At 38.4% G+C, this 12087-nt stretch overlaps 2 protein-coding genes across 13 annotated transcripts in view; both read left to right on the top strand.

The window, feature by feature from the left end:
- Positions 1-8051, top strand: part of ZNF10 (zinc finger protein 10) — a 72993-nt gene extending 64942 nt beyond the window's left edge. For all 12 annotated transcript variants that reach the window (XM_058531141.1, XM_058531136.1, XM_058531139.1 and 9 more), the window contains one exon: positions 3042-8051. In XM_058531141.1, coding sequence (XP_058387124.1) covers positions 3042-4504 — 1463 coding nt within the window. In that variant the 3' untranslated portion in view covers positions 4505-8051. The remainder of the gene's footprint in view (positions 1-3041) is intronic.
- The window catches only part of ZNF268 (zinc finger protein 268), a 51731-nt gene continuing 42875 nt past the window's right edge, over positions 3232-12087 (top strand). Inside the window, exon 1 of the mRNA XM_058531104.1 lies at positions 3232-3284. Within this exon, the coding sequence (XP_058387087.1) occupies positions 3282-3284 (3 nt within the window). The 5' untranslated portion in view covers positions 3232-3281. The remainder of the gene's footprint in view (positions 3285-12087) is intronic.

Raw genomic sequence — 12087 nt, 5'->3', positions numbered from 1 at the left:
TTTTTTTTTTTTTAATTTTATTTATTTATTTTTTTCCCCCCAAAGCCCCAGTAGATAGTTGTATGTCATTGCTGCACATCCTTCTAGTTGCTGTATGTGGGACGCGGCCTCAGCGTGGCCGGAGAAGTGGTGCGTCGGTGTGTGCCCAGGATCCGAACCCGGGCCGCCAGCAGCAGAGTGTGCGCACTTAACCGCTAAGCCACGGGGCTGGCCCTATTCTCTGTTTTCTTTCATTTTTCTATTACTTCCTTTATTTTTTCCATTCATGTGTTCGTTCATTTCACAAGCTTTCCTGGATGTTTGTTGACAGGTATCCAAAAATAACTGAATAGATCTAGCAGTTTTGATTTTTTATTAAGAATTTGTTGTTGGGCCGGCCCCGTGGCTTATCGGTTAAGTGATCGCACTCCAATGCTGGCGGCCTGGGTTCGGATCCCGGGTGCGCACCGATGCACCGCTTACCCGGCCATGCTGAGGCCACGTCCCACATACAGCAACTAGAAGGATGTGCAACTATCACATACAGCTATCTACTGGGGCTTTGGGGGAAAAATAAATAAATAAAATTATAAAAAAAAAAAAAAAGAATTTGTTGTCAAAAGAAATACTGAAACAGCATGTGCTTAAACACATGGAATTTAAGGGAAGCTACAAGGCTATGTGAACTTCATTATCAAAATGAAAAGTATAATGAGTGATGGCTTTAAAAATTCATGGATGCTACAGATTTTGAAGATGACTCACTTGAGTGGTTATGTTACATAATACCTGGAAGATTTTTATGATTTTGATAAAGGAAAGCACCCCATTCATATGTTCAAATAATCAGAGTTTTTCTCCATCAGTACTCAGCCCCCACTTCTCATCACACAGGTTCATTGTAGAAGTTTCTAGTTGGCATTTGTAGCTTGAAAAACTTCTCCATGGGATTCTGATGCCTTGGGCATAGGGGAGGGGAGGAAAAGGATGGTGTATTTCCTATCAAAAATCAGGAAGGTGGTAGTGTATATTTACAATGGCATAAATTCAACCTTAAAAAGGAAGGAATTTCTGTAGTATGCTACAACATGGATAAGCTTTGAGAATATTATGCTTAGTGAAATAAAGCCGGTCACCAAAGGACAAATAGTGTACGATTCCAATTATATGAGGTACTTAAAGTAGTCAGAATCATAAAGACAGAAAGTAGAATTGTGGTTGCCAGGGGCTAGGTTGAAGGGAGAATGGGGGATTACTCTTTGCTAGGTATAGGGTTTCAGTTTTACAAGATGAAAAAAGTTCTGGAGATGGATGGTGGTGATTGCTGCATAACAATATGAATGTACTTAATACCACTGAACTGAACACTTAAAAATGGTTAAGATGGTAAATTTTATGTTATGTATATTTTACCACAATAAAAAAAAAAGAAAAATAAATCAGAGTGGGGAAGAAACTAGTAACTAACAAAGTTGTGAATGAAAATTAGGACTGATGGGTGTTGGGTTGTACAAAGAACGCAGTTAGGAGCCTGGCACAAGGATTATTTACCACATGTATTACTTTCCTGGGCTGCCAAAACAAATTTCCACAAACTTGGTGGCCTCGAACAACAGAAATTTATTGTCTCACAGTTCTAGAGGCCAGAAGTCTGAAATCAAGGTGTTGGCAGGGCCATGCTCCCTCTGAAGCCTCTAGGAGAGGATCATTCCTTGCCTCTTCCAGCTTTGGTAGCCCCAGCTGTTCCTTGGCTTGTAAATGCATCACTCCAATCAGCCTCCATCTTCGCGTGGCGTTTTCCCTGTGTGTCTGTCTCTGTATCTCCTCTTCTCTTCTTGTAAGGACACCAGTCATATTGGATTGGGGCTCACCCTGCTCCAGTACTACTTCATCTAATTATATCTGCAATGATCCCATTTCCAAATAAGGTCACATTCTGAGATATTGGGGGTTAGGACTTGAACATATCTTCTTTGGGAGGTACAATCCAACCCATGGACCAGGTAAGAGTAGACTGTCACCCTGCTTATGTAGGAAGAGGTGGTAGTGTGTAAATCATGGCGTTTTTTCTTGGTTAGGAACTAAACATTTTACCTGAAAGGCATTGAAAAACAAACATAGGCTCTTAGTAGGGGGAGTAATTTGCAGTAGTACCTGTGGGTACAAGCAGAAGGGTGAAAAGTCCAGGAGAATATGAGTTAGTGTGTAGGTTCTCAGTTAGTGTCCTGTGGTGCTAGTCCTCTCAGTTGTTAAGTCTTGATGTCTCAGAACAAAGTACTCAAAATAGGAGACAGGAATAGTGATTACTATAAATGGTATCACTTTGACTATACATGTGTCAGAGACTGTGATGAGCTCACACCCTGTATAATACTTATGATAATCTTACACGAGCAAATACTGTCATCCTTGGATTACAGATAAGCAAAATGATTTTTGAAAAGTTTAGCAACTTGTTAGAGTAAACTGCTAGTAGTGGTAAAGCTTAAATTAGAACCTGTGTCTGGGTAGCTTCCGTGCTCTTGCCCTTCCAGCCCATCACACAGCCTTTCTGAGAGGTGTGTTGTGTCAGTCGTCTGGGCGTTACTCTGTAGTGCTTTGGTGATGTAGATAAAAGGCATTGCCTGACCTATGGCTGCATTCGTGGTTTAGGAATATTAGATTGGCAGTAGTATGAAGAATACTTGTCTGGGGAAGGGCCTGGCAACAAGTAGACATGTTAGGTTCTTACGTCAGTAGTAGTGGGATTAGATAATGGGAGTGCAGTCCTTTCTGTGGGCTTCCCTTATTGCCACTGCACCCTGCATATCCTGATCCCATGCATCATGCCCAGGCCTGTGGCTTTACTCTCTTTGCTCCTTTTACGGCTTTTATGTACTAGGTACCTGATGACGCATTTCCTGTTTACTGCTCTGTTCCTCCCTTTCTCATTCTCTGTCAAGGTTACAGAACCATATTGGAAAGCAACTCTGCATGGTTTACATACTTTGTCTCCACGTACATCCCACCATTCTGACCTTAATACTTTTTTTAGTTATGCAAAGCTTTTTCATTTCTTTCAGATTTGGAGACTGCAGTTGAAATTAAATCATCAGTTTCCAGTAAGAGCATTTCCAAAGATAAACAATCCTATGACATTAGAATGGAAGGAATGGCAAAGAATGATCTCTGGTATTTGTCGTTAGAAGAAGTCTGGAAATGTGAAGACCAGTTGGACAAGTATCAAGAAAACCAGGAGAGACATTTGAGGCAAGTGGCATTCACCCAAAAGAAAGTACTTACTCAAGAGAGAGTCTGTGAAAATGGTAAATATGGGGGAAACTGTCTTCTTCCTGCTCAGCTAGTACTGAGAGAGTATTTCCAGAAACATGACTTATGTACTAAAAGGTTAAAACATGATTTAGTTTTTAGTGGTCATCAGGAAAGCTATTCAAGTAACAGTAATGAATGTGGTCAAACCTTCTGTCAAAACATTCACCTTATTCAATTTGCAAGAACTCAAACAGATAAATCCTACAAATCCCCTGATAATGATAACTCTCTTACTCATGGTACATCCCTTGGTATATCGAAGGGTATACATAGAGAGAAACCCTATGAATGTAAGGAATGTGGGAAATTCTTCAGCTGGCGCTCTAATCTTACCAGGCACCGGCTTATTCATACTGGAGAAAAACCCTATGAATGTAAAGAATGTGGAAAATCTTTCAGTCGGAGTTCTCACCTCATTGGACATCAAAAGACTCATACTGGTGAAGAACCCTATGAATGTAAAGAATGTGGAAAATCCTTCAGCTGGTTCTCTCACCTTGTTACCCATCAGAGAACTCATACAGGTGACAAACTGTACACCTGTAATCAGTGTGGGAAATCTTTTGTTCATAGCTCCAGGCTTATTAGGCATCAGAGAACTCATACTGGAGAGAAACCTTATGAATGTCCTGAATGTGGGAAATCTTTCAGACAGAACACACATCTCATTCTGCATCAGAGAACTCACATTAGAGTGAGGCCCTATGAATGTAATGAATGTGGGAAGTCTTACAGCCAAAGATCTCACCTTGTTGTGCATCATAGAACTCACACTGGACTAAAACCCTTCGAGTGTAAAGATTGCGGAAAATGCTTTAGTCGAAGCTCTCACCTTTATTCACATCAGAGAACCCATACTAGAGAGAAACCATATGAATGCCGTGATTGTGGAAAATCCTTCAGCCAGAGTTCTGCCCTCATTGTGCACCAGAGAATTCATACTGGAGAGAAACCATACGAATGTTGTCAGTGTGGGAAAGCCTTCATTCGGAAGAATGACCTTATTAAGCATCAGAGGATTCACGTTGGAGAAGAAACCTATAAATGTAATCAGTGTGGAATTATCTTCAGCCAGAACTCTCCATTTATAGTACATCAGATAGCTCACACTGGAGAGCAAATCTTAACATGTAATCAGTGTGGGACAGCACTTGTTAATAGCCCCAACCTTATTAGATACCAGACAAATCATTTTAGAGAAAATACTTATTAATATAGTGAATATGGAAAATTCTTCACAAAGAGCAGTAACTTTATTTTGCATTGGGGAACTCCTTTTGGAGAGAAGTTGTACAGGTGTAATCTATGTGGAAATGCTTTCAACCTTGTTACCACCATTTTGTGCACTAGAGAATTGGTCCTGGAGGGGGAAAAACCCACAGATATTATTTTAGTACACAAATATGTCAGATTTTCTTCTTTCCACAAATTCCTGCAAAAGTAATTGGCCTGGGAGCATTCTTGACCAAGCCTTATGTGCTAAAATCAAAGGAAACATTAAGCAGAGGAGTTGTTGAGACCGTGCAGCTTTATTACCTTCTTCAAAAATATAAATAAATGAAAATGCTACTTCAAAAAGATAAATAGATGAGAGTTGTTGCTGAGAAGAATAAAAAGTTGATATAGGTATTGTAACAAAAGATGGAAAATAATATTCCAGTGAATTATTAAGCCATTTGTTACTTGGTTGTCCCTCTTTTCTGAGACACTTAGTAGTGTTTAGTCTGCTTTATGTGTCTAATGTAAACTATATTTCGGTTAGCAGCAGGGAAGATGCTTATAATGTAAAGCAGAAAAAGAACAACACATTTACTAGTAGTACCCATTTTTAAATATATTTGCATGTGGGCAAGAATTGAAAAAATATCTATAGATAAATGAACAGAATTGATTTGTTAGATAATGGGATTTTGAGTTCGTTTTATAGTCTTTTCATTGTTACTGTAATAGTTATTTGAAAACATTTTTAAATATTAAAAAAAAGATATCTAGTTTCTCTATTTCACCATCAAGGAAGCTTGAGAACCACCTGCTAGCAAACTTCCCTTAATTCTAAGTCATTCGGCTCACAGTTAGAGTTGTGCTCTTTGAAACAGGGTGCTAAAGGCTCCTGGGATTTTAAAAACAGTGATTCTCTGGACATTGGGACTTAGAGGAATATTTGGTATTTGAACACACCAGGGAGGTTCTCTGTTTGAGTGGGAGCAGGTACCTGGGCAGTGCTTAGAGCAAGTATGCTCATGAAATAAATACAGCAGTGCCCAAAGCCACCCTCTTTGCAAGGTAGTCTTTTGTCTTATGAAGAAAACTTAGTTGTTAGGAGCATAAGCTTGAGTTCGCATACCCAGGTTGAAATCCCACCTCTGTCTGTAACTTACTTGTGAACTTGGGCATGCTACCTCGCTGCTCTGTGCCTGACTTATAATATCCTCCTCTGTAAGTTAGGGATAAGATCACTCACCTTGTCAGATTGTGGTATTAAATGAATAAACGTATAAACAGCTTAGAAAAGTGCCTGATGTATGTTAAGTACTTTATAATTATTAGCTGTGATTATTAATGTTACCGCTATTGCCTGCCCCAGTGTCATTTAATGTAAACCTGCTTGAGTGCTAGTAAGAAAAGATTGAGTTCCCACTTCCATTTTAGTCATATGTGTTTTTCCCTTTTACCTGCATCAGAACTTAGCAACCTGAGGAAACCACTCACCCAGAGTGGGTGTATGGATTCATTTCTGAGGATCAGTAAACGACTTTTAATATTGTATGCAAAATTATTTTGTTTATACAGTGGTTTTCTCTTCTAGGGAGAGGATCCTAATCTTCAGATTCACTGGTAAATCCATGACCCAAAAAAAACTTACAGAATCCATTTTAATTCTCTGTTTCATCCTATAAATGGATCTGTGTGTGGGGACTGACCGTTATGTGCCATTTTCTAGCAAACATATATATTAGGTGCTCACTGATTGATTACTGAATGATAAATAAATATTACTGAGATCAACAAGACAAAGCTCCTGGCGTCTCTCCCGGGAAAGTCTAGAAGTGATTGTTAGAATCGCGAGACTTGAGACTACAGGGAGCATGAGACCATGTCACTTGCACTCTTCACGTGCAGTTGAGATAAGGGGAGTTGGCACAGCCTTCACGTTCTGAGTGAAGTCAGACCCAGAACTAGATCCCAGTGACTGCTGCTCTCTGCAGTGCTTACCTGCCATTCATGTGTTTGACAGACTCCTGTCAGAAATAGTTTTCATCATAATCAGTGGTTCTTTTTGGCAGTAGAAGAGCAGCCCCTTAATTGAGCCTCTTAGAATTTCTGATAACTTATGGCTGAATTTTCCTCAACTGTGTAATGGAGATACTACTAGTGTCTACCTCGGAGGGTTGTTGTGTGGATTAAGTGAGACAATGTGTATAAAGTACTTAAAACAGTACCTGGCACATAGTAAGTACTATATGTGTTAGCTATTAATAATTATACTACTATTATTAGTACCCAAAGGAATGTGGGAAAAGATACATAGGTATGGATGATCACTGAAACATTACTTATAATAGTGCAAAATTTGCAATATAAAAAATGTATAATAGCAAAATGATTATAGCATATCAGTGTAATGGAATAGTATGCAAACATTAAGATTATGCAAAGTTTGATAACAAAAAATGTTGATGCTGTGAAGTGTTATTTAAAAAAGTGTGATAAATAATAGTCAATATAGAATAAGCTAAAATATGTAAAAATAAATGAATTGTAAAAAAATGAATCTTGCTCAAAACAAAGGAAATTTGTCAAAAGATTAACAGCAGTTAACCTACATATTGAGAGAATTGGTGTTTGCTTTTCTATTTTTTTGTACTTTTCTATTCTTTGCAAAGTCTCTTCAAAGAATATATATTACTGTTAGGATCAGGAAAACAATCTCTTGAGTGATGAAATATATTCTCTTCAGAAGTTCTTACCTACAAAAAGCTACTAGAATCTTAATAAGGGAATTTGGCAAGGTCACAGGATACTAGATCAATATACAAAAATTGATTTCTGTGTACTAGCAGGGAACAATTTGAAAGTGAAACCAGAAATATAATCCCACTTACAATGATGCAAAAATGTGAAATACTTAGATAAATTTAATGAAATGAGCAAGATTTGTACAGTGAAAAGTATGAAATATTGCTGAAAGAAATTCAAGAACACATAATAAAAAATACATAATGAATGGAGAAATTTACCATGGTCAAGGGTGGGAAAACCCAATATTGTTAAGATGACAGTTCTCCCCAGGTTAATCTTTAGGTTCAGAGGCATTTGTGTGGAAATTGACAAGCTAATCAGAAATGTATATGGAGATGCAAAGGATCTAGAATAACCAAAGCAATTTTTTAAAAAGAACAATGTTGGAGGGCTTACACAACCTAATTTCAAAGTTTACTGTAGAACTATACTAGTAAAATGTTGGCATGAGGATAGATATAGATCAGTAAAACAGGATAGAGTCCAGAAATTGACCTACACATGTTGTCAATTAAATTTTGACACAAGTGCCGAAATAATTCAATGTGGAAAAGAGTCATTTAAACAAATGATGGTGTAACAACTGGATATTTGTATGGGAAAAAAAAAACCCTCCCCTTACCTCACATTACATACAAAAAATAACTAAAAATGCATCACAAACCTAAATGCAAAAGCTGAAACGTTTATTTTATTTTTTTTGTGAGGAAGATCAGCCCTGAGCTAACATCCACGCTAATCCTCCTGTTTTTTTTGCTGAGGAAGACCGGCTCTGAGCTAACATCTATTGTCAATCCTCCTCCTTTTTTTCCCCAAAGCCCCAGCAGACAGCTGTATGTCATAGTTGCACATCCTTCTAGTTGCTGTATGTGGGACGCAGCCTCAGCATGGCTAGAGAAGCGGTGCGTCGGTGCACACCTGGGATCCGAACCCGGGCTGCCAGTAGCGGAGCACGCGCACTTAACCGCTAAGCCACGAGGCTGGTCCCTGAAACTTTTAAATATCTAGAAGGAAACAGAAAAAATGTTTATGGCCCTGGGCTAGGCAAAGATTTCTTATAGCATGAGTCATAAAAGAAAAATGATAAATTAGACTTCATAAAAATTAAAAATTTAAGTTCTTTGAAAACACTGTTAAACATAAAAAGGCAAGCCATAGGCTAGTATATATTCATAGTACATGTATCTGACAAAGATTTGTATCTGGAATACAGAGAACTCTTATAACTTGTAAGTTATAAGATGACAAACCAATAAAAAGAAAAATATGCAAAATGTTTTACCAGATGCTTCATAAAAGAATACATATGAATGCCAAGTAAACCTATGTCAAGATGCTCAACATCATTCGTCATTAGGGAAATACAAATCAAAACCACAAGGAGATAGCACTTCACATACAGTAGCGTGACTAAGATAAAAAAGTAACAATTGCTAGTGAGGATTGGAGAGATTAGAAGCCTCATACATTGCTGGTGGGATTATAAAATAGTACAGCCACTTTGGAAAACAGTTTACCATGTCTTCAAAATGGTAAACCTACAGTTATCATATGACCCATCAATTCCACTCCTAGGTAAATACCCAAGAGAATTGAAAACATGTCCATGCAAAAAAAACATGTCCATGAATGTTCAGCATTATTCATAGTAGGCTGAAATTGGAACAAATATAATAAACACAACAGATATCATGTATAATAATTCACAAAATGTGAATGGATAAATTGCAGTGCAGCCGTATAATGGAATACTACTCAGCAATAAAAAGTAATAAACTAATGATATACCCAACAGCATGGTTAAATCTCAAAAACATTCTAAGTGAAAGAAGTCAGACACAAAAGAGCACATACCATGTAACTCCCGTTTGTAAAATTTTAGAAAACATAATCGATAATGACAGCCGATAAATCCGTGGTTGCCTGTGTCTGAGGGTGGGAGAATGACTGCAAATAGGACCATAGGGAACCATCGGAATGATCTGTATCTTGTTTGTGGTGGTGGTTCCATGACTGTTCATTTGTTAAACTCATCAAACTATGCACTTGAAGTGGATCCAGTTTGTTGTATGTAAATTTCACCTCAATAAAGTTGATTTTTAAAAAATATTTGGGGGCCGGCCCCGTGGCTTAGCAGTTAAGCGCGCGCTCTGCTACTGGCGGCCCATGTTCGGATCCCGGGTGCGCACCGACGCACCGCTTGTCCAGCCATGCTGAGGCCGCGTCCCACACACCGCAACTAGAAGGCTGTAAAACTGACATACAACTATCTACTAGGGCTCTGGGGAAACAAAGGAGGAGGATTGGCAGTAGATGTTAGCTCAGAGCCGGTCTTTCTCAGCAAAAAGAGGAGGATTAGCATGGATGTTAGCTCAGGGCTGATCTTCCTCACCAAAAATAAAATAAAATAAAATAAAACCAGGTATTTCTGTGAAATGAGAAAATTTGTAGCTCCAAGTGAGTGCTAATAACAATAGTGGTAGTAGTTGCTGATTTTTGTAACTCATCTTCATTTATAGACAGCTTAATATGAAATAGCCAATCTGCTAAACCCTGTAATGCATTAGATTATTTCTATCTATAACCCTATGAGGAATATAATATTATCCCCCCTATAGTTAAGGGAACTAGAGTTTGGAAATTTTAAGTAATTTGCCCACATTCACATAGCTAGTAAATGCTGGAGCTTCATTTGAAAGATAACTAGCGAGTTTGTGGCAGATCTCAAATAGGATAATGTCTGGCATATAGTAGAGGGTCTTATAAAATTAGCTATTCTAATCTAAAAAATAAGTACAAACTACCATTGTTGTTATTCTGTCCAGAGACAAATTCACTCAGACCTCCCTCAAATAATGTCCTCCATCTCCCTCTTTATGTTGTCATTGTGGTGATGTCGTATCTTAAAATGAAGCAGCTGCTAAGTGGAAATTGGGATCTAAAGGGAAGAAAGTAAATTAATTATGTTAAAACAAGTCACGTGGCATGTGAGTTACATTCACCATCTCATTTAATTTTCACACTAATTCTGTTAATGAGCGTTACCTCCTTCCATTTTATGAGTTCAAAGTGACTTGTCCCAGGTTGCACAGTAAGAAGTGGAGGGGCCAGGGTTCAAACCCAGATCACTTTGGTTCCAGCATCTGCAGGTTTTCTGCTCCTTGCTGCCTACACATCTGGCTAAGGATCTTGGCGCTATCTTAAGAGTAATGGGAAACCACTGAGGATTTTTAAGAACGGCCCCGGCATCTCCATCACCAAATCTGTGGGCACATGGGGAATCAGAAAGTGTTCTCTTAGCATTCAATCACGAATTAAGCACACATTGATTAAATCTGTGGAATTGGCTTTCCTGTTACATGGCAAGAAGTGAAAAAAAAGTTGATTGTTAACTTTATTTAAGTAAGTTGCAAGCTGACCATGTGCCTAGTGTCTCAGCAGCTGTAGAGGAATTGGTTGAAGAGAATCAAAGTAATGGTTTGTATAAACAGCTGCTGGTTGAGGTTGGCAAGATAGTCCAAGGATGAGATGAATTTAGGAGATAGATGGCAAGGGAATAGAGATTCAACAGATTTGGGCTTCAAAGGGTTGGAAAAGCCAACTGCTTTTGGGTCCATACATTAGGAATTAAGTTTTAGATATTTTTGGTGACAAAGTTCTGTTATCACACAGCCCCATGGAAAAAGATTAGCGTTAGTGTGTATTACCTTACAGATGAATTCTGCCCTGACTGCCTGTTAGGGATTGAATTGTGTCTTCCAAAATTCATGTGTTGAAGTGAGAATTCCCCCAGTACCAGAATGTGACCTTATTTGGGAGAAAGGGTCTTTACAGAGGTAATCAAGTTAAAGTGAAGTCATTAGGGCGAGCTCTAATTCAATATCACTGGTGTCCTTATAAAAAAAAAAAGGGAGGGGAAATTTGGACACAGATACACATAGAGGAAAGGTGATGTGGAGACACAGAAGAAGGGTCTACGAGTCAAGGGGAGAGGCCTGTATGACATCTTGCCCTCACAGCCCTCAGAGGGAACCAGTCCTACAACACCTTGATTTTGGACCTCTGGCCGCCAGAACTGTGAGACAGTAAATTTCTGTTCAAGCCCACGCTCTGTGGTGCTTTGTTACATCAGCCTTAGGAAACTAGATACTGCTTTATTTAAAATCGCAGCCACCACACTGGCACTGCTAATTCCCTTTACTTGGTTCTTTCTATTTTTTCCATAGTACTTGTCACTTTTTAATCTACATCTGTCCGTCTACCTACCTACCTATCTACGTATCTATCTACCTACCTATGTATCTGTCTATCATCTATGTATATATGTATCTATGTATCTATCTATCTATCTTGTTTATTATCTGTCTTTCCCTGCTGAAATGAATGCTTCACGACGGATCTTAATTTTAATTACTGATGTATCCTCTGCACCTAATACAGTGGCTTACTCATAGGCATTCCATAAATATTTGTGTGAATTGATGAAGACATCAACATTCATCCACTGAATCTAGAAAGGGGGATGCCATAAACTTATGGCCAACCAATACCTAAACGTATATATTGTTCTTTTAGCAAAGAAGGAGAGAGGATAGTTATTGGATAATGAAGCAGCAGTGCTTGCCACCTGGATATACATCCTAACAGGTATCACAACTTATTATAATGGATTTACATGGAACTTGGCAATCAAAGCCTAAAATGGGCATGCAAGACCAAAGGAATAAAAATAACCAAGACCATTTTGAAGAACAACAAAAAGGTCTCTGACCTACT

This window comes from Diceros bicornis, chromosome 35, assembly GCF_020826845.1.
Source record: "Diceros bicornis minor isolate mBicDic1 chromosome 35, mDicBic1.mat.cur, whole genome shotgun sequence".
Taxonomy (NCBI): Eukaryota; Metazoa; Chordata; class Mammalia; order Perissodactyla; family Rhinocerotidae; genus Diceros; species Diceros bicornis.
Note: the sequence above shows the minus strand (reverse complement) of the source record. Positions and strands in the feature narration are given on the sequence as shown.